Source organism: Oncorhynchus mykiss, chromosome 21 (assembly GCF_013265735.2).
Source record: "Oncorhynchus mykiss isolate Arlee chromosome 21, USDA_OmykA_1.1, whole genome shotgun sequence".
In the NCBI taxonomy this organism is placed as follows: Eukaryota; Metazoa; Chordata; class Actinopteri; order Salmoniformes; family Salmonidae; genus Oncorhynchus; species Oncorhynchus mykiss.
Genome location: NC_048585.1, coordinates 34,308,642 through 34,329,848, shown reverse-complemented (window position 1 = coordinate 34,329,848; position 21,207 = coordinate 34,308,642). Strand labels below are relative to the sequence as shown.

The following is a 21,207-nucleotide window of genomic DNA, read 5'->3' as shown; positions in this document are numbered from 1 at the left end:
TGAGCAGATGAAACACTGGAGAAGTACCACAGACAGAGGAGAGGAAATGTGGGTAATAAGCAGTGTGTGTGAGGTGGAGGAAGTTGTGTGGAAAGCACCAGCCAGGACAGGTTTCAACCAGCTCCTCATCCAGCGGAATTGAGATATATTCTGTGTGATTAGGGTGCCACTCTGTGCTCAACTTTGAAAACTACAACAGTATTTAAATTTGCATTGACGTCTTAGGCACTGCTAATCCAGAAAGATGCATAAAATCAGAGATATGCAGGATAATTTCTGTTCTCAAACTTTATTTGAATAACGTTCAAAATCCTGCATGAATTTAAAAACCAGACAACACTTGGGTTAATCACAGCAAAAACAAGAACCAGAGTACTTGGGGGTTGAATCTTTAATTTTCTCAGCCATTCTGTTGGCTGTCCATCCATGAGCGACAGGTATAAATCTGTAAAGAGTGCAGTATGCATGTCGAGTGATCAACTGCCATGTAGCCGTAATGCTTTAAAGGGAGTGGCCTTAATATATTCTGATGCTGTGAGCTATAGGGGTGTAGTCTCACGGGTGACACCCAATTTACTCCAAATGCTCTTCCTGGTTTGTTCCTATTAGTTCATTTCCTGAGGTCAAAGGTCTTCGTGCTCTTCTGGACGTGTCACTATTTCTGCCTCATTCTCCTCTGAAGGTAACAAAGACAAAACCAACAGCACTTGAAAATAAGAACTGATCAGCACAAGTCCCACACCCCTCAACTCATGTTCTGTACAAGGCAACACAATATCCTTGTGTGTTTATTTTGTCTTCACATATAGTGTATGCTGCAAAAGGAATGACCTCATTGAGGACAATGAAGGATCTAATTATATCACATACTTGCTTGATCACGCACTGCTGTCAAATACAGTGTCAACCAAGAGTAATCTGATACAACTGCGTCTGCAGTATTTCATAGATCGTATATGGTTACTGTAGTAGTAACTACAGTGTACTTAACTTGCCAAGTCAGAGTGATTTAATTTGGATTTAATGTCATTTATGGTTGCGGTTGACAAGACTTATTACATAAAAACAATATTTCAATAACACAAGATAACTATACTCAATTAAAGTGCTGTCATCATGTATATAATGCATTTCAAATTCATAAATAAACTAGTCCAGATCGTTGTTATTGATTACCTGGCTCTGGTATTTTGACACAGACTCCCTCCTGTTCCTCGTACCTGCTGGCACAGATACAGATGTAGCTTCCTTTGTTGTTCAAACACTCCTGGTTCTCCGCAGTACACACAGCATCAGTCTGCTCACACTCGTTCACATCTGAACAGATCGACAATCAAATTGGTTTTCGGCACTGTGATGACACAATTCTGCCAATTAATATAATTTGTTATATTTATTGAAGGCATTAACTCCCCTCAGTGTACTAATGTCATGACTCTAGAACCAAGATAAATGTATTCAAAATAGATTCTGAAGTTTTATGTTCGTTAATGGGAAAAATATGGTAATTCTTTCCATTTCCTGAAAAGTTGTTTGACAAGAGGTTATCAGACAGAAGTTTTATAAAGTCATTGTACATCAACAGTTGGCAAAGTACTTGTATAGTAACAAACAGTACCATCCTCAGTGAATGTCATAAAAAAGTGAAACTGAAACAAAAGTTAACCTTTTTAGATAAAACACTTACAAATATATTAAAAGCACCAATTAACTTATTAAAACAGTTTTGAAATGAAGGTCTACAGTAGTCTCAACAGCACTCTCTGACGTAAGGCTGGACAACTGACAGTGGCTTATATCAGGGAGGGAAAGGAGGAAGGATAAAATAATGAAGAAAAGGAAGGAGGGAAGAAAGGAAGATACTTCCTCAGTATTCCACCAGGGCCATACTGAAAGTGGGTGTTGCAAGATAGAAAAGTGGGAGGATCAACACCAGTGTGTGTGTCAAAATAGCTAATTGGGCAGATTAGTTGCCACAATACTTGAGTGGCTGCTTCCTTGTAGCATTTTCACTAAGCCAGTAAGGTACGTTAGGGGAATGAGGTTAAGGTTAGGAAAGGGGTTAGGCTTAGCTAAAATGCTACAAGGAAGCAGCATGCAGCCACACAAATCTGCCCAACTAGTGGTTACTTTTCAATACACCCACGTGTGTTGATCCTCCCACTTGAATTGCAAAGCCCACTTTCAGACACACTCCACGTATGCAGATTCCCATGACTCCCTACCTGTGCAGGTGCCCTCTGTGTCCTGGTAGCCAGGAGCACAGCTCTGGCACTTATCAGGCCCTGCCCCAGTACAGCCTGAACACAACTCGTCACAGCCTGCCAGAGAGGAGAACAGAGGTCAAATGTTAATACTTGTTTAAAGTTTACTACAAATAGCTTAGTATACATGTTTATATTTTCAGTCCCTTATACAATAGCTGTATCCATCCAACAACATAGTAAATATCATCCTCTCACTAAGTAGTAGACCAGTTTTACAGTACCTTTACAGGAGAACGAGCCATCCGTGTTCAGACAGTACTGATCCTCTTTGCAGAGAGGAGGGTCGTTCAAGCACTCGTTCACATCTAGGGTCACACAATGAAAAGGAACAAGAAAAGGGAGATTGAGCTTGATGTCAAATTCATGACAGGGAAAGTACTTATTATGCCATGAAAAGGTATAAAAATGTCTCTCACCAAGACAGGTCCTCTCATCATCCTCCCCCCAGCCAGTCTTGCACTTCTCACAGTCCTCATTGGTCATACCAGTGCAGGTCTTGCAGGAGGTGTGGCACTCTGTAGTGTAGGGAATTGAGTGGGAAAGGTGGTTGAGATGCATGCCCTGCTCCAAAGACACAAAGCCTGTCCCCTAGGCACATTGCTTAGATCTGAAAGGACTGGATTTGTGTAAACCATTGTTAAAATGAACATGCAAACATAATAAATCAATTACCTGTGCATAGTGAAAACGTGTCGTTCCTAATTTCATTGAAGTATCCGTCCATGCAGTCCAGACAGAACTCCCCCTTGTAACCATGGTCACAGTTGCACCTGCCGTTACCCCCTCGTGTTCCATCACCGTCACACACGCCATTGCCATGGCAAGGCCTCTCAGAACCCCCCATACAGGCTGTCAGGAGGAAACAGATTATTTTTATTCCCCCATGGCTGGTTGGTATTAGTCAAATAAAGTGGTTTTGGAGGAGTAAGTGTTTACCATTACAATCAGGGCCAAACGTTCCCGTCGAACAGCACACCTTGATGGTATCAACGCAAAACCACTTATACAGATCAGGATGCTTATTTTGCCTGGATTGGAAGAGTGAGATTTAAAAAATCCCAATACACATTTGAATTGTAGCCTGGAAGTTCAGAGATTCCACAAGGACAAAGATAGTGGGGTCTTGAAGTCTGATGTCAGTGGCCTATGCTCCAGGAGAAGTAAAAGGACTAAGGGGTTTTGTGCTAATGAGACATGTGCTGCCCTGTTGTTCTAGCTGAGCAGTCAAGTACTCACCTCTTGAACCACCAGGTCTCAAAGTGGTCCTCATGCTCCTCTACCATGTGGTTACAGTCAAAGCTGCTGCTGTCACACAGATTCTCCAGAATCTCAACTAGGCGGATCTCACTGAGGAGAGGGGGAGAAGACAAAGGGAAGAGACAGAAAATCAGCTTCTATTGTGCCACTGCGTCAGAGAATACGTGGTCTGGGTCAGCATGACAAATAGGTTTAGCAATCACTGATCAGAGCAAGCAGATATGCGATAAGCACTGCAACAGTCCAGCATTAGGAGGAATAGTGTATTATGATGAGTGGTGTATAGGAATCTTACCTTGTCTCATATTTGGAAAGTGCCCTCTCCTCCCAAGCGGTGTTTCCTCCACCAAAGTTCTGCTTTTTCGTTCGGTCCAATCCCTGTTGGAACAGTAGTGTGAGGATGAAGACTAGCTAACTAGACACAGATATTGGCAGTCATTTGATCAATGGTGAAAATGTACTACAGGACTGTCTGATAATCTGGGTGTAAAAAGCACACGTTAGCCAGTTATTAGGTCTGACTCCCACATTATAAACTGGTCTAACGTTAATTGACTGCCTAGTACACTGGTGTTATGATGCTCAGTCACATTTCATAGCCTACATCAAGGTCAGAAGAGAAGGGCTTGGTTACATGAATGCATTACAAGCACAATACACCATCATTGGTTGCCCACTGGTAAATAAAAGCACATCAATTGGTTGCGGTTTGATTCAGACCAATTGATAGCACTGCCCAGCTAGCCAAGGCAAATTATACATAGAAGAACATTTCAAACGTACCTTACTGAAGTTATCAGCTATCTGTTTGCAGGTATTACATGAGCTTTTTAAGTATTTTGCATAGGTGCATTGTGATAGTAAAATAAAAGCTAGGCTACAAAATAGCCACAATAATTGATTGAACGATAGCATTCTGGGTAACAACAGTAACTGGAAAGCAGTTGAATGACTCGAAGTTTCATATCATAGTTAATGTTACACACTAGACACTTGCCAGCAAGCTTCCTATCCCTAAAACGTGTAGCACAGAGTCTATACACATATACAACAATGTATTGGAAATTAGCTACCCAAAGCGTACGAAAGTAATATTTACATGCAGGAAGAAAAAAGGAGCTACCTTTTTTTTATTTCCGCGTCACCCCCTCTTGGTACGATTGTGGCTTGTCGTGATTTGTCATTTTGCCCATCAATCACTGTGACTACCAATGATATTTCGCCACGCGTGGGACATACGTCTTCTTTCTACCCAAAAGATGTTGACATTTCCAGATTTGTGCGCATGCGTCAACTTCCAATATACTTTCACGTCATGGCAGAGCCGAGGGCTGCGTCTGGGAAATCACTGTTGTTTTTACTAATTTCGGTGACTCTATTACATTTGTTTATTTGACCTTTTACAAAAGTTGAAGAGAGTTTCAACTTACAGGCAGTGCATGATATTCTTTATCACAGACTTGATTTTGAAAAGGTAAGACTCATAACTACACATACATCAGCCAACTAAAGGTAGCTAGCTAAATGTTAGCTAATCTTCTTTACACATGTATGGTGCAAATGCTTGTTGACAGTGTTACACTGGATCTTTTTCATCTCTTGATAAAGATTTCTGCAATATTACATGCCCATATATTATTTTGTGCCCACCCAAACAATGACAAATGCCAGAAATCCATTGCTGATGTTGACAGTATCTTCCCAATTTCTCACCAGTATGACCACCATGAGTTCCCTGGTGTGGTGTCAAGGACATTCCTTGGACCTGTATTCCTATCAACGGTCTGCTCCCCACTAATCTACCTGCTGTCACTACTGGAGGCTTCCAAATTCTACACACAACTGATGGCTAAGTCTTGCTGCTATTATATACTGCTCAAAAAAATAAAGGGAACACTAAAATAACACATCCTAGATCTGAATGAATGAAATATTCTTATTAAATACTTTTTTCTTTACATAGTTGAATGTGCTGACAACAAAATCACACAAAAATGATCAATGGAAATCAAATTTATCAACCCGTGGAGGTCTGGATTTGGAGACACTCAAAATTAAAGTGGAAAACCACACTACAGGCTGATCCAACTTTGATGTAATGTCCTTAAAACAAGTCAAAATGAGGCTCAGTAGTGTGTGTGGCCTCCACGTGCCTGTATGACCTCCCTACAACGCCTGGGCATGCTCCTGATGAGGTGGCGGATGGTCTCCCGAGGGATCTCCTCCCAGAACTGGACTAAAGCATCCGCCAACTCCTGGACAGTCTGTGGTGCAACGTGGCGTTGGTGGATGGAGCGAGACATGATGTCCCAGATGTGCTCAATTGGATTCAGGTCTGGGGAACAGGCGGGCCAGTCTATAGCATCAATGCCTTCCTCTTGCAGGAACTGCTGACATACTCCAGCCACATGAGGTCTAGCATTGTCTTGCATTAGGAGGAACCCAGGGCCAACCACACCAGCATATGGTCTCACAAGAGGTCTGAGGATCTCATCTCGGTACCTAATGGCAGTCAGGCTACCTCTGGAAAGCACATGGAGGGCTGTGCGGCCCCCCAAAGAAATGCCACCCCACACCATGACTGACCCACCGTCAAACCGGTCATGCTGGAGAATGTTGCAGGCAGCAGAACGTTCTCCACGGCGTCTCCAGACTCTGTCACGTCTGTCACATGTGCTCAGTGTGAACCTGCTTTCATCTGTGAAGAGCACAGGGCGCCAGTGGCGAATTTGCCAATCTTGGTGTTCTCTAGCAAATGCCAAACGTCCTGCACGGTGTTGGGCTGTAAGCACAACTCCCACCTGTGGACGTCGGGCCCTCATATCACCCTCATGGAGTCTGTTTCTGACCGTTTGAGCAGACACATGCACATTTGTGGCCTGCTGGAGGTCATTTTGCAGGGCTCTGGCAGTGCTCCTCCTGCTCCTCCTTGCACAAAGGCGGAGGTAGCGGTCCTGCTGCTGGGTTGTTGCCCTCCTACGGCCTCCACCACGTCTCCTGATGTACTGGCCTGTCTCCTGGTAGCGCCTCCATGCTCTGGACACTACGCTGACAGACACAGCAAACCTCCTTGCCACAGCTCGCATTGGTGTGCCATCCTGGATGAGCTGCACTACCTGAGCCACGTGTGTCGGTTGTAGTCTCATGCTACCACTAGAGTGAAAGCACCGCCAGCATTCAAAAGTGACCAAATCATCAGCCAGGAAGCATAGGAACTGAGAAGTGGTCTGTGGTCACCACCTGCAGAACCACTCCTTTATTGGGGGTGTCTTGCTAATTGCCTATAATTTCCACCTGTTGTCTATTCCTTTTGCACAACAGCATGTGACATTTATTGTCAATCAGTGTTGCTTCCTAAGTGGACAGTTTGATTTCACAGAAGTGTGATTGACTTTGTGTTGTTTAAGTGTTCCCTTTATTGAGCAGTGTATGATATCCATATATATAGATTTCACTTTTGGGACTACTCAATTGTTTCCATAGTGCCACAAACTAAATCAAGTACGTCTTGATATGTAAATGACAGGTCTTTCACAAATCAGCCCAATTACTCAAATGTATTGATGTGTACCTTTTTGCTGTCCAGTACGAGGTTGCCTGGGAGTGTGTGTGACTATCTCTATGGCGCATGCAGAGGGAGGTTCGGAGGCAGTTTGGGTCAACAGTTGCGGGACTGTTCTCTCACCTGCGCCTCACAGTTCCATCTCATGTTCTACAGCACGAGACCCCTCCCCAATGTATTTGCAATGCCAATAGGTAAGAGACACTGATATATTGTAGACATGATTGTAGTATAAAATATCTTGGATGAAAACTAATATACATAAATTGTACTGAAAAAATGTGTATCAAAGTTCTGTTGGAAACAAGCCTCATGTAGGATTAAAATCTATAATAAAAATGTCCACCAATGTGTTAAAAGTACTACAGGAAATAATATATATTTTTATAATGTCCATAATATCTGCAGTAATAGTGGATAGTGTTTCACAGTATTACTTACCCGCAGTGATGTGATTGGCTGTGATATTCAACTATTGATTTCTCCTGCCATAGTGGCACCCGTTGTCAAAATGGGAAAGCTGTTATGTAGTGGATATCGGATCAAGTGGCCAGTGTAAAAATCGCTCTGCCATTTCCTGGTGGCTACAATTCTACACTGTTGGCTCAATTTCTGTGAGAAAAGAAGCACTGAATATTGTAGGAAATCATTGTGCCAAAATCAATGTGACGTACACTACCGTTTAAAAGTTTGGGGTCACTTAGAAATGTCCTTGTTTTTGAAAGAAAAGCAAAATAAATTTGTCCATTTAAAATAACATCAAATTGATCCGAATTACAGTGTAGACATTGTTAATGTTGTAAATGACTATTGTAGCTGGAAATGGCTGATTTTTAATGGAATATCTACATAGGCGTACAGAGGCCCATTATCAGCAACTGTCACTCCTGTGTTTGGGGGTAGAAGCTGTTTAGAAGCCTCTTGGACCTAGACTTGGCGCTCGGGTACCGCTTACCATGCTGTAGCAGAGATAAGTCTATGACTAGGGTGGCTGGAGTCTTTCACAATTTTCAGGGCCTTCCTCGGTATAGAGGTCCTGGATGGCAGGAAGCTTGACCCCAATGATGTACTGGGCTGTACGGACTACTCTCTGTAGTGCCTTGCGGTCGGAGGCCGAGCAGTTGGTCCCCCTTTGCTGCTATACCAGCCTCCACTCTTCTGGGAAGACTTTCCACTAGATGTTGGTACATTGCTGCGGGGACTTGCTTCCATTCAGCCACAAGAGCATTAGTGAGGTAGGGCACTGATGTTGGGCGATTAGGCCTGGCTCGCAGTTGGTGTTCCAATTCATTCCAAATTGTTTGATGGGGTTGAGGTCAGGGCTCTATGCAGGCCAGTCAAGTTATTCTCTGTGCAGGCCAGTCAAGTTCTTCCACACCGATCTCACAAACCATTTCTGTATGGACCTCGCTTTGTGCACAGGGGTATTGTCATGCTGAAACAGGAAAGGGCCTTCTCCAAACTGTTGCCACAAAGTTGGAAGCACAGAATCGTCTAGAATGTCCTTGTATGCTGTAGTGTTAATATTTCCCTTCACTGGAACTAAGGGGCCTAGCCAGAACCATGGAGAACAGCCCCAGACCATTATTCCTACTCCACCAAACTTTACAGTTGGCACTATGCATTGGGGCAGGTAGCGTTCTCCTGGCATCCGCCAAACCCAGATTAGTCCGTCGGACTGCCAGATGGTGAAGTGTGATTCATCACTCCAGAGAACGCGTTTCCAGTGTCCAATGGCGGTAAGCTTTACACCACTCCAGCCGACCCTTGGCATTGTACGTAGTGATCTTAGGCTTGTGTGCGGCTGCTCAGCCATGGAAACCCATTTCATGAAGCTCCCGAAAAAATAGTTATTGTGCAGACGTTGCCTCCAGAGGCAGTTGGGAACTTGGTAGTGAGGACAGACGATTTTTACGTGCTTCAGCACGGTCTCGTTCTGTGAGGTTGTGTGGCCTACCACTTTGCGGCTAAACTGTTTGTTGCTCCTAGATGTTTCCACTTCACAATAACAGCATTTACAGTTGACCGGGTTAGCATTAGCATGGCAGAAATTTGATGAACTGACTTGTTGGAAAGGTGGCATGTTATGACGGTACCACGTTGAAATCAGTGAGCTCTTCAGTAAGGGATATTCTACTGCCAATATTTGTCTATGGAGATTGCATGGCTGTGCTCAATTGTATACCTGTTAGCAACGTGTGTGTGTCCACATACTTTTGTATATATAGCGTATTTTAGGAGTTTTTTCTTCCAGCAGTTTCTCTGATGGTAATCTTGTGCAGTTAAAGGTCTGTTATGTTTTCTCCCTAGTCCTGTTGGCGTTCACTGCATGGATGGGGCAGAGGTACGGGTCTTTCCTGTCTCTCTACTCTCGTCATCATCGTGTTTAGATCAGAACTGTCTCTCTACCTGGGTCTGATGCTGCTCATGTCATTACTGAGTAGAAGGCTAGGGATCCTTCAACTGCTCTACTATGCCATTCCTGCAGGTGCTCTGTCACTAGGTAAATCTGTTATCAGAAAGACTAATTCTGGTTCTGGATAACTACAGGGTGTGCAGGCTTTTTCTCCAGCCCAGCACTAACACACCTGGCTAAGCTATAGTAGTTAGATGAGTTGGGTGTGCTGTAGCTTGCCTGGACCAAATGCATACATACCCTGTAGTTTTTCACGATTAGAAGTGTTATAAATGTATAAGCTCTTTTAGATGAACGTCTAATTTTGTCTCCTGTCTGTTTCAGCTTTGACTGTCGGCATTGACTCATTCTTCTGGAATAAGCTGATTTGGCCCGAGGGCCAGGTACTCTGGTACAACACCACCCTGAACAAGAGCTCCAACTGGGGAATATCCTTCACTTCACTCAATGCCTGTTATAAACCCATAACAATGTTCAAAGTCAACTAATTAAATAATTCACCACAGCTTTAGACACCTGCTTCTCCTTGATTGATTCTGAGTTAGTATAAACGTTTGTGATAATATTATGAAATGGGTTAATTTTCCACTCACCACGGAGAGCCCACTTTTGACCTGAAAACAACTTGCTACCTTTCCTTGACTTTCTCCCCCAGTAAACTGCCCCCTTTCTGTGGTACTTCTACTCTGCTCTGCCCTGTGGTCTAGGCTGCGCAGTGCTGTTCGTCCCCTTAGGCCTGCTTGACAGACGGACACGCACCCTGCTGCTGCCTACTGTAGGATTTATCCTGCTCTACTCTTTCCTGCCCCATAAGGAGCTACGCTTTATCCTCTACACCTTCCCTGTGCTGAATATAGTGGCCGCACGGGGCTGCTCCTACATGTAAGGAGAAAAAGGCTGTTATTGGCATGATTGTTGTCTGTTCAGGGAGGTCAATTTAGTGTTAATGTTGGAAAAACATGATTAGTGCATATTTTTATATTTTTGGCCTTCAGGATGTTGGAGTCACAGTTCAATTGTCTTTCAGGGGACATGTTGTATGGACAGAGAAAACACATAAAATTAATGTTGAAAACCTTTTAATTCTCTGTCCTACAGTCTGAACAACTACCACAAATATTGGATGTATAAACTTGGCTCCTTAATCGTGGTTGGCTAGTTGGTGACAAATGCTGCATACTCCAACATATCTCTGTACGTGTCCCATCACAACTACCCTGGAGGCCGGGGGGGTGCAGATACTGCATAAACTAGTACCATCTACATCAGGTAAGAGCAGTGATGTAGTAGAGAGTAAATGCGCGTCAAGGCTGTTTACACACCTTAATTATTTTGAGTGAGCGTTTAACCACCTTTTGCAGAAAAAGTATTAAAAGTATAGTAGGGAGCATTCATTTACTCACTATCACTTGGTAAGAGGTTATACATTTTTTTGTTATATCAGTTACCAAATCAGACAGTGAGCAAAATGTCATGGTTGCAAAAACACTGATTTAAAGGTTGTATGTAAATCCATTGCTTCTCAGATGTCTCATTTCTTAGAACTGAACAGAAACTGGAGGTTAGTTTGACTAGGTTTTCTATTCTGGAATATAACTGTTTCCAACCTTCTAAAGGCATTCTAAGGATTCAGCTTTGTGTTCTATTGTCAGGTACGACAAGAGAGAAGACATTGGCCCTGGACACCCTGATATGAAGACATACTCCTATGTTCTGATGGAGGCCAATGCCACCCACATAGCACTACTCAAAGACTCCCACGTGCCTTTGGCCTTCATCCAAGGTTACAGCAACATGACATTGAATGCCTTTTGGTTTCCTTTCTTCAGTATAACCCTGGGAGACAAACTGTTGTTGCTAGAAAGAGTACCTGACCCTGAGCATCCCAGTTGAACTGAGGAAAGTGATGTAGTTTTTCAGGATTTAGTATTTTCTTATGACCAAATTGTAAATAACAACTAAATTGCAGTGTATTGAGTTCTGTTTTCAATCACTCTTTTGGGATATGTTGGTTGGAACCAGATATTGATAGGATCACCTGCTTTGTCATTTACATATTAAAAAAAAAAAATCTGGTTAGGCCAGCTTAGATCTCCTTTCACATGCAAAGTGTATACAGTCCTTTCATTACTTCAAATTAAATTAATCCATAATCCTCCAATTTTACTCCACCAAACCAGGTAACTGGTTTAATGTCTAACACTTCCTCCAAACAGTGGTCAGATAACCCAAGTTCAATAACTGCCATCCTTCAAAACAGTGCATTTAAAAAAAATCTGAAATAAGTTCAAAGAACTCATTATGCTAGTTCTCCATTTAATGTTTTCTATATGAACAAAACAGCTCATTGTGAGCTTTGGAAAGAAACTGAAGAGGAAATGTTTGACTTACAAGGAAGTACTTGTGCCACTTGAGGCAATATTACATGCTTTGAGACCACTTTTCTCCCTACTAAACATGACATCACACTAAGTGAAATTGGCAGGTAGTGCCCCAACTTTTCTAGTAAGAACATATTTTGTTGCCAAACATTTGCTAGTGTCCCCTACCAAACATGGCAATTTCTGTACACAAAGCATAAAAAAAAATAAAAAATACAGGAACAAAGGATTACATAAGAAACCTTTTATTTACAAATGACCACAATTTGCATGGTTCCAGTCTGAATGCTTCCACATTTGAAATTAAGTTCAACAATCATTATAAATGTACAGTACATTTTACTTGACAACCCATAATTTAATCCCTTGAAAATAAATGTAATTGTGCTAAAGACATATCAAACAAATTGCTTCTGAAAAAAATACAGCAATCTTGCATAATATTAAAATATTTCAGCAAGTAAAAAAAAAAGCAACTTCTAAATTGACAGTACCATGAGCCACATTCATAATGAAATAAATAACAAACTTAACATCTTTCAGTCACAGCATTTATTTTTGGGCAATGTATTCATTTAGAAAAAAAAACAGCATCTTGTTTCTAATATTAAGCCATTTAAATTGAAAGACTTGATTTGCGCATCAAAGTATTTACAGCATTTTGACCTGAATTAGTTTTGGATAAGGCACAAGGAGAGAGAAGACAAAATTAAGACACAGGAACAAATGTTCACAACCCCTACCGCTAAATGCACCCCTCCCTCCCTGACACTTTTCACTGAGTCTCTGACTGATGCAAGTTCTAAAGTGTTGACAGTAGTACACAAAATGCAATTAAGAATAACTTAATTAACAATTCCAAATGCGCTCATGATTTGAAAATGAAGCTCAGTGTATTGTCTATTCTCCTTTTAGTTACCCCTGAATCTAAAAAGTTACCCCTGTCATTTCACAGTTCTATGAATTGGACCTTGCTAAGGAGCCTCATAAGCAATGGTTATAAATCAGTGCTGATAATAAATTAAGGGTAGGTTGACCTTTAGAAAGAGAAGCCCCTCCATGTTTTCTAGTAATGGCATGGGCTGATTCAGAGCGCAGTTCACACTGGCTGTGCTGAACAGAATCTCTGCTGGGACAATGCTGGGAGGGCAGCCCACATAGCGGACAGCGACCTTGGCAAGGTCAGGCCACAGTAACTTCTTCAGGTTCCAGTAGTCCAGTGGATCACAGCTTTGATCAAGTATGTCCTCCTCCAAGTATTCCAGCACTGCCAGCTCTGATGATTTTGGCTTGTCCTCCTGTTTTATCTTGTGTCTGATGTCATCCATGAGTGCCCAGAGGTTGTCCTTGTTTGAGGGAGAACTGCTTGATGAAACTGGGACCTCTCCACCACATCCGTTGGATAGTGAAGGCTTTATCTCAATTGAGGTAGAAAGGGACACCTGAAGTTCACTGATGAGATCTTGTTTGCATTGCTCCGCTTCTTCCTCTGTGAACAAGGAAGTCTTGTAACGCGGGTCCAGCATTGTCGCCCAAGTGTACCTGGGGTCGTGTAGGGTCGACGACATCCTGCTCACCATCGCTTCCTTCAGAGACTTGAGCATGTTGTCGATGCCCATTGTCTCGTCAAAGAGCATGTCTATCTTCCGGTTGAGGATGTGGATCAGTGGTATGACTTGACCCAAAGTGGCAGTGCGATTGCTCATCTCCCTGCAGGCCACTTCGAAGGGCTTCAACGCATTGCATACCGACTGCATCACTTCCCACTGGTCGCAACTGATCATTTCCCTGAAGTTGCACTCTATTGACATCTCGTCGACCGCTTTCTTTTGTTCCACCAGACGTTCAAGCATGAAGAAGGATGTCCTCCATTTTGAGGGAACGTCCTGGATGAGGCAATTTTCAGGTAGCTGGTAAACCTTCTGCAATTCTGCCAACTTCTCCTTTGCTTTGTCTGAGCGATACACACGCTCGCAAATCTTCCGAGCGTTGCTTAGAAGGTTCTGGACCATCCTCTGACTCTTTATGGCTTCGTTCACAATTAGATCTATTGTGTGGCCAAAGCACTGCATGATGACATGGTTGTTGTCCTCCAGGACGTTCGCAATAGCATTGTTGTCGGTTACAGTGAATCCTTTCTTCAACCCTAAGGAGCTGATCCAGGTGTCCCAGAAGTATTCAAGCTGCTTCTGTATATTGAGCGTGTCATGGTCACAGTCTATCTGTGACACACTGAGGAGAGCGGAGCAGTGAAAGTCCTCGCCCTGAGGTCTAACACATGATTCGTATGAAACCCAGTGGGCAGTAAGAGTCAGAAATTCCCGAGTCTGGCTAGTGACCCAGATGCTTGTTGTAAAATGGACAATACCACTCTCAGCCTCTTTCAGGTGTGTGAGAACAACCTCCTTCACCCTCTCATACATGTCTGGTATGGCAGTGCTGGTGAAATACGAAGAGGAGGGTAGAGAATACTGGGGTTGAAGATACTCCAGTAATCGATTCAAACCAGTGTTCTCTACTAAGGCTGATGGCTGAAGATCCAGTGCAAGCATTTCGGCAACGAGTTTGGTGATTATTTTGGCAACCGGGTGGTATTCATCAAATCTTTCACAGTTTTCATCATACACAGAAGAAGTGTCCATGAGTTCGTGTTTAACGTGAATTTCAGCAGACGGCACATCACCTGAGATAGTACTGTTACTTTCAAGAACATTTCCATGAAATCTCTGCATGTGCCTGAATAAACAACTAGTTCCGAGGTTTGTCGTCTTTTTGCCCCGACTTATTGTGCGGCTACAGTGCAAACAAACCACCTTAGTGGGATCAGAAGGGGAAATAGAAAAATGATTCCACAACTTTGATGTCTTTTTACTGAACACAGAGTTATGTGGCTTTTTCTCTTTGGCAGGGCTGTTAGTCAGTTTGGCTGGAACAGCCTCAGCAGCAGAGAGAGTAGCATAGGGATGAGGTGAGGAGTCCTTATCATTTGTGCTTTTTTGGTTTTTGAGGACATCTGGGTGCCTTCTCATTAGATGCCTCATCAAACAGCTGGTTCCGAAGTCTCCCCGTTTACCCCGGCTGATGACACAGGGACAGTATCGGCAGAGGGCTTTAAGCTGATCCACTGGAGAGACGATGAAATGGTGCCACACTTCAGATTTCACACGTTTCATGATTTTTTTATTTTGTTGGAAAATTGAACTCGCCAGATCCTCTTTCAGGCCTGAGCCCTCTAGAGACAGATCACACATTGAGGGAGGTAAAGGAACATCCTCATCTCTAAGTCCAAAGCAGAGATTGAGGGAGGAATCCTGTTCTGATTGGTTTATTGTGTCAGACTCCTCCTTCACGTCCATGCTTTCATCTTCGTTATGGGGCATTTCGTCAGATATTGTTTCTGGGGAGGATGGAGCGAAAGGGGATTCTTTTTTAATCTCCACTACAGAGTCCTGATGCAGCTGAGAGCGAGACAATAGTGTTGTTGGGTTTGTATATGGTGGTGGGATGTTCGAGCCCTGTCCATTTTCTTCAATGACAATTCCTCTGTGGGCTCTCCACATATGGCGAATCAGACAGCTTGTGCCCAGGTCTTTTCCATTTTTACCCCTGCTAAATTCATTCATGCAGTGTATGCATACTGCTTTGGAACTGTCAGCAGGGGACAGGTAGAAATGCTTCCACACAGCTGATCTTCTACGAGAACTTGAGTTTTTGGGAGTTGCAGCGAGGCTCTCACACCCACCTCCATCCATCGCTTCTTCATGGTTGTTGTTGGAATGTGAGGATGAGACTGTGCCAGTGTCGTTTTTGGCACCCTTTTCAAGTTTTGGTAACACTTCTTTTTCTTTGGATGATATGTCAGAGCCCTCTGCTGAAGAGGTGGACGGTGAAGAGTTTGTTTGTGAGGCAGGAGTAGTAATGCTAGCTGCCAGGCTTCCGTTATTTGATGAATTTGAGGGGGGTATTACAGATGAGGCAACTGAGGCAGTCAGAGTATTTGAGGAGAGGTCACCATCTTGTAAAAGCACAGTGGGATGAGCCCTTCGTACGTGCCTCATTAAACAACTTGTACTTAGGTCCTTCTCGTTCTTACCTCGACTGAACTCTTTCATGCAGTACATACAGATTGCTTTGGTACTATCGCGTGGAGATATGCAGAAATGGTTCCAGGCAGGGGATTTCTTCCTGGGATTAGCATTAGTGGGACTTCTCATGGATGACAATAGGCTTTGAGTGACAGCATCCATCGCAACATCATAAAGAGTGCTTGTGTACCCACTAAGCATACTACTGTAATCATCTGTATTGTCATCTGTATCGTCTCTAGTAACAAAGGGGCCTACAGAACTATCATACGATAACCTTTCATCCTCTTGGGTCTCCTTCATACTGTTTGGATCCTCCTCTTCCTCATTATGTTCAGATGTGCCATTTTCTATCTTGACCGCAGTGTTAAGATTTAGGATTTTATTTGAAATGGCTGGAGAAGTAGGCCCAAGAGAGTCCTCTTTATCACATACCTCATCTGCTTCATTGACAGACTCATTAATTGTTAATTGTCCATCAACCTGAGAAATAGAAAAATTGTCTGGTTCCTCCTCGTGAATAGAAGCCACGGGTGAAGAGTCTTTAGCCAGTGTTTTAGACGGACAAAAGGTTTTTGCGTCTGCAGTGTCATGGGGGGTGATGCTGTATGATTTAAACACGTAGCCATCTTGCCCCTCAATTTTTAGACATGTTCCTTTTGCCTCTCTTTTCTTGTTTTCTATGCCATTAGTTTCTGAGTCTACTACATCTTCACTCTTAAGAGAGAGGTCTTCCTCTCCATCCATGTTAGCCGACCAAAGTTCTGGGGGAAAATCAATTTCTTATCGAATACAGCTTGCCAAAAGTTCATGAGTGTGTGAGCATTTCTCACGCCAAAGTTTCAGTCTTGTCCAGATCAGAAGGAGCAAGCTTGTAGTCCATTTTCTCTATTTACGAAAGTGTCAAGAGACGTTTCCACCTTTTCTAGTCGGCTCTGGAATGAGAGAGAAATTCAATAAAACATTTGATATTTCAGCAAATAGCAGATAAAAACAAGTTGACCGACTAGAAACTGTTTATAGCATGTCAGGCTGCAATCCAAAGGTCCTCCTCACATTACCCCTAAAATGGGTGTTTGAGATTATATTATATTAGCCATGCTTAGCGGTATGACAGTGTAGAGTTCTACCTGATAATTAATTGCACCCACCTGGTGTCCCAGGTCTAAATCAGTCCCTGATTAGAGAGGAACAACTAAATAAAATGCAGTGTAACTGGCTTCGAGGTCCAGATTGATACTAGCCTACCATTGTTTAGGTGGTATCCCACCCAAAACATGTACATTCAATTGGTTTCAATGTTGGTGCGCATTGCTTCCAGCAATGACTAACTTTGGGATCCTTTAAACCCTATTTTATTTGTTTACCTTTATTTAACTAGGCAAGTCAGTTTTAAGAACAAATTCTTATTTTCAATGAAAAAATGTAAAGTCTAGCATTCATTGGTGACATTTTATCAAAATTCAGTAGTAGGTATGTTAATAATTTAATTAAATGGGAGTATAATTTCCCAATTTATGATAGAAAAATAGCCTAAAACACAATACATTGTTATTGGTTATCAAATTAAAACGGTTTCATGGTTGCCACAGTAAATAAACCTTATTAGCAATGTCTTTAATTTGCCTAAAAAATAAACTGCTTATTTACACAGGGATAGTGAGTTCTTTAAGATCAACTAACCCAGAACAAGAGACGAATGGGGAATTAATCGTTATTCGTGCATGCAGCCAGCCAGCTACCAGCAAACCACAACAAATGTTGTGTTTCACAAACTGTAGCAACCACAGACATAATCCGATTGGATCATAATTATGTCTGGAATCTAGACAAATCAACTAGAGTAGTATCATACTCCCTTTTCTAACTAGAACGTTATCCAACTGCTAACGAGCTAGTTAGCGTGACAGCTAACTAGTTAGCTTGACAGCTAGCTAGCTACATGAGCCTTATTTCCTGATACAGCGTTAGTTGGCTGGCTAGTACTTTTCCGGGTAGAGTTAGCTAACGAGCAACATCCAGGATTACGGTGTGACACATTGTTTTGCTTTAAAATAGTAGCTATTTCACTCAACTCATAATTTGGAGCCAATTGAGGTAATGCTAACCCTAGCTAGCCAGCCAAGTTAATAGCAATGCCAGTGTCTGAGGCTAGCTAGGTTAGCTACACAAAAACACACAAACACTGTATAGGTTTCTAAAACAGAAATCGGAAACCATAACTTCACAAACGGACTATCCTTTCAACTACATATATGAAGCAGCCTGTGTATTAACTGGCAACAGTATCCGATAGAGTATGGAACCTGGTCGTGCCAGCTAGCTAGGCCACACTGGGCATAACCTGTCTGGTGAGACAGAACCAGATCCTTCCCTGGTATTAGAACAGAAGAACCACAAACCAACCGAATCAGCCCAGTACATTACTCACGACGTTATTTTAACAAAGATACCCCCTAGAAATCACAGACCAAGATAGTATACATACCTTGAAATCTTAGTGTATAAATCACTGGCTTTCTGTTACTAAACAGTTAAATACGACACATTTGATTGATCCAGAGGGGGATTTGCTTTGTCTCCTAGCAGTTCACATTCAGTTGAAGCAGGTCCACACAGCGTCGGACGGAAGAAACACGCTTTATGATGTCACTGGGTTGAAGGGTTTTCCAATATGGCGACAGGGACAATAAAAAAAACTAAAATTCGTCGATAAAGCAACACTTCTTAATAGATCGATACGTGCATACTACTTCTTGACAGATGTTAGCATTATTGGCATTGTTTTGCATATGCCATCGCCAATACAGGGACAATAATCAATTTGACCAACGGTGTTGTTTGTTTTTCTCCTGCTATTACTGCTCTGAAATTTTAACCTTACCAACGGGGTTTCTTGACCTGAAGTGTCTCTCCCAGGGGCACTGAAATCATCACGGGTGGGCATATGGTTTACAAAACAAAACTCGACACATTTATGAACATATTTGACTTGTCTTATTTCTTGAAGCACAGGCATTGTTATGAAAGGCTTGTTGTATAGTCATTGTTCACTAATCACTGCTGAGAACAATGAATGTGACATCTAAATGCTACTATATGTGGAGTGAGTCTAAATTTAGACAGTCTGTCTCAACCAGCATGAAACGGGAATTTGAATGTTAATACAGACTGAATTTAGAACAAATTACTAGGCTGCATGTATGTAAATCCTCATGCATGCTTTGAGGCTTCACAGGACAGGGGGAAGATGGGGCCAAAGATGGTGTATAGTTTACTCTGGCCATTTGTGAACATATTTGAAAGGTTCCTGTCTGTGTAAGTGGGCTTTCCCTCTCACACGTGAGCATGCTTTCTCGCATGAGCTCATGTTTCCTCCATAATATCTGCCATGCTCACGCGGGAGGCAACATCTGGTTCAAAGGTATTTTTGTTATTTTATTAGGATCCCAATTAGCTGTAGTGAAAGCAGCAGCTACTTTTCCTGGGGTCCACATGAAACATGACATATTACAGAAAATGTATAGACAAGAACTGCTCAAGGACAGAACATATCTAAAAACAGCACACACAGCCTACATATCAATACATACACACAAAATATCTAGGTAAAATAGGGAAGCGGCATTGTGCTGTGAGGTGTTGCTTTAGCTGTTTTTTTAATTTTTAAACCAGGTTTGCTGTTCATTTGAGCAATATAAGATGGAAGGGAGTTCCATGCAATAATGGCTCTATATAATACTGTATGCTTTCTTGAATTGGTTCTGGATTTGGGGACTGTGAAAAACCCCTGGGGCAACTGGGAAAAAATAGTTTTGAATGGTCATCAACTCGATATTCCAAGTAAGGAACTTGGGCCTCTTTGTAGAGCTCCAACTTTCCGACCAGAAGATCACTGACGTTATGATTTAACATAGTTTCCTCCTCCCCACCCCACAGAGTTCCCAGTTGTCTTGAAAGCACCATAAAGCAATGATTGATGTATTTAAAAGGGCAGTGGCCATGCTGACAGCGATCCACAATCCACAACCTGTTTTTCAACTATTTGTTCAGTACTGCACAGTCTGTTAAATTGAATGTTCCAGAATTTAAAAACTTACTGAACACTGCCCTGTTATATTTAGTGTCCCCTCAGTACTTACAATGCACACTTGAGGAGTTGAGTGGCTCCGTTTCTATGGTAAGCTTAAAGGGGCAGCTGAACATTTGTCTCTTTTGATATTTTGTCTGAAAGTTGAGCAAAATACCACATTACTTCTTATTAGTCATACACTCCTTGTTTTATAAACATTACTAAGCATACTCATGCATTTTGATGTGTTTTTTGGTGTAATTAATGGCTGGTAAAAAAAATGAGTGGCTGGTAGATTTTTTACATTTACCTGCCACAGTGGCTGGTAGACAAAAAAGTTAGTTGTATTCCCTGGTAGCAAGGACTGAGAAGTGAGAATGAGATAGTCAGGTGTCATACATACATTCACTGTCACTCACCAATGCAGGATAGGAAGGGTATGTCGTGAAAATCACTGATGTCATGATTTGACCTCGTTTTTCCCCCAGAGTTCCAAGTTTACCACAAATGTACCGGTTCAACAGACACAATCACTGTGTCACGTTGTTTATAAGAATGATCCAACCAAGGCGCAGCGTACTTTGAGTTCCACATAATTTTTATTAATAAAGTGAAACTTAAGCAAAGACGAAACAAATAAAGAATAAACTAACCGTGACGATAATGCAGTGCTAACAGGCAACTAAACATAAACAATATCCCATAAACCACAGGTGGAAAAATGCAACTTAAGTATGATCCCCAATTAGAGACGATTACCAGCTGCCTCTAATTGGGAATCATACACAAACCCCAACATAGAAAATCAAACCTAGAACCCCACATAGAAATAATAAACAAGACTAAAACCCCTAGTCAAGCCCTGACCTACTCTACCATAGAAAATACATGTTTTCTAAGGTCAGGACGTGACACACTGTCACCATGCAATCCTTAGGCTATACATTTATGTGGTTAAAAGCAGGGCTTGAATTGAGGGGGTATGTGAGGATATAGGCCTAAACCTTGTTATTTAGGCAGGTAAAAAGCATATGCTTGTTTGCTTAGCCTTAGAAAAAAAAACAGTCTGGGTTATACAAAGTGATCATATCCACATCGATGGGACAGTAGTGGAGAGGGTAGTAAGTTTTAAGTTCCTCGGCGTACACATCAGACAAACTGAATTGG

At 42.2% G+C, this 21,207-nt stretch overlaps 3 protein-coding genes across 10 annotated transcripts; 1 reads left to right on the top strand and 2 right to left on the bottom strand.

The window, feature by feature from the left end:
* Positions 1–270: 270 nt before the first annotated feature.
* Positions 271–4,639, bottom strand: LOC100135927 (cysteine-rich with EGF-like domain protein 2). 6 transcript variants are annotated; one of them, XR_005038582.1, is made up of 11 exons: positions 4,308–4,639; positions 3,820–3,902; positions 3,504–3,614; positions 3,204–3,295; positions 2,940–3,116; positions 2,684–2,782; positions 2,489–2,572; positions 2,226–2,321; positions 1,177–1,317; positions 568–676; positions 271–447 (listed from the first exon to the last, which is right to left on the bottom strand). XR_005038582.1 is itself a non-coding variant. In XM_021577588.2 (10 exons), exons 1-10 carry the CDS (start codon positions 4,437–4,439, stop codon positions 624–626), a joined length of 1,068 nt encoding a protein of 355 aa, XP_021433263.1. In that variant the 5' UTR covers positions 4,440–4,639; the 3' UTR covers positions 271–623. The 6 variants fall into 6 exon arrangements, 3 of the variants coding, with proteins under 3 accessions (XP_021433263.1, XP_036813596.1, XP_036813597.1); XR_005038583.1 differs by having other exon boundaries at positions 1,221–1,317; XR_005038584.1 differs by having other exon boundaries at positions 1,177–1,220.
* A 165-nt stretch (positions 4,640–4,804) lies between these two features.
* Positions 4,805–11,577, top strand: LOC110500289 (dol-P-Man:Man(7)GlcNAc(2)-PP-Dol alpha-1,6-mannosyltransferase). The gene is made up of 7 exons (XM_021577586.2): positions 4,805–4,998; positions 5,241–5,306; positions 7,111–7,280; positions 9,827–9,930; positions 10,161–10,384; positions 10,601–10,771; positions 11,155–11,577. The coding sequence occupies exons 1-6, from the start codon at positions 4,964–4,966 to the stop codon at positions 10,659–10,661; spliced, it is 660 nt and encodes a 219-aa protein (XP_021433261.1). The 5' UTR covers positions 4,805–4,963; the 3' UTR covers positions 10,662–10,771; positions 11,155–11,577.
* A 474-nt stretch (positions 11,578–12,051) lies between these two features.
* Positions 12,052–20,750, bottom strand: LOC110500288 (zinc finger BED domain-containing protein 4). 3 transcript variants are annotated; one of them, XM_036957700.1, is made up of 3 exons: positions 20,460–20,734; positions 20,111–20,195; positions 12,052–16,903 (listed from the first exon to the last, which is right to left on the bottom strand). In XM_036957700.1, the coding sequence occupies exon 3, from the start codon at positions 16,713–16,715 to the stop codon at positions 12,888–12,890; it is 3,828 nt and encodes a 1,275-aa protein (XP_036813595.1). In that variant the 5' UTR covers positions 16,716–16,903; positions 20,111–20,195; positions 20,460–20,734; the 3' UTR covers positions 12,052–12,887. The 3 variants fall into 3 exon arrangements, with proteins under 3 accessions (XP_036813595.1, XP_021433260.2, XP_021433259.2); XM_021577585.2 differs by lacking the exon at positions 20,111–20,195 and having other exon boundaries at positions 20,460–20,750; XM_021577584.2 differs by lacking the exons at positions 20,111–20,195; positions 20,460–20,734 and adding an exon at positions 18,457–18,854.
* Positions 20,751–21,207: the final 457 nt, after the last annotated feature.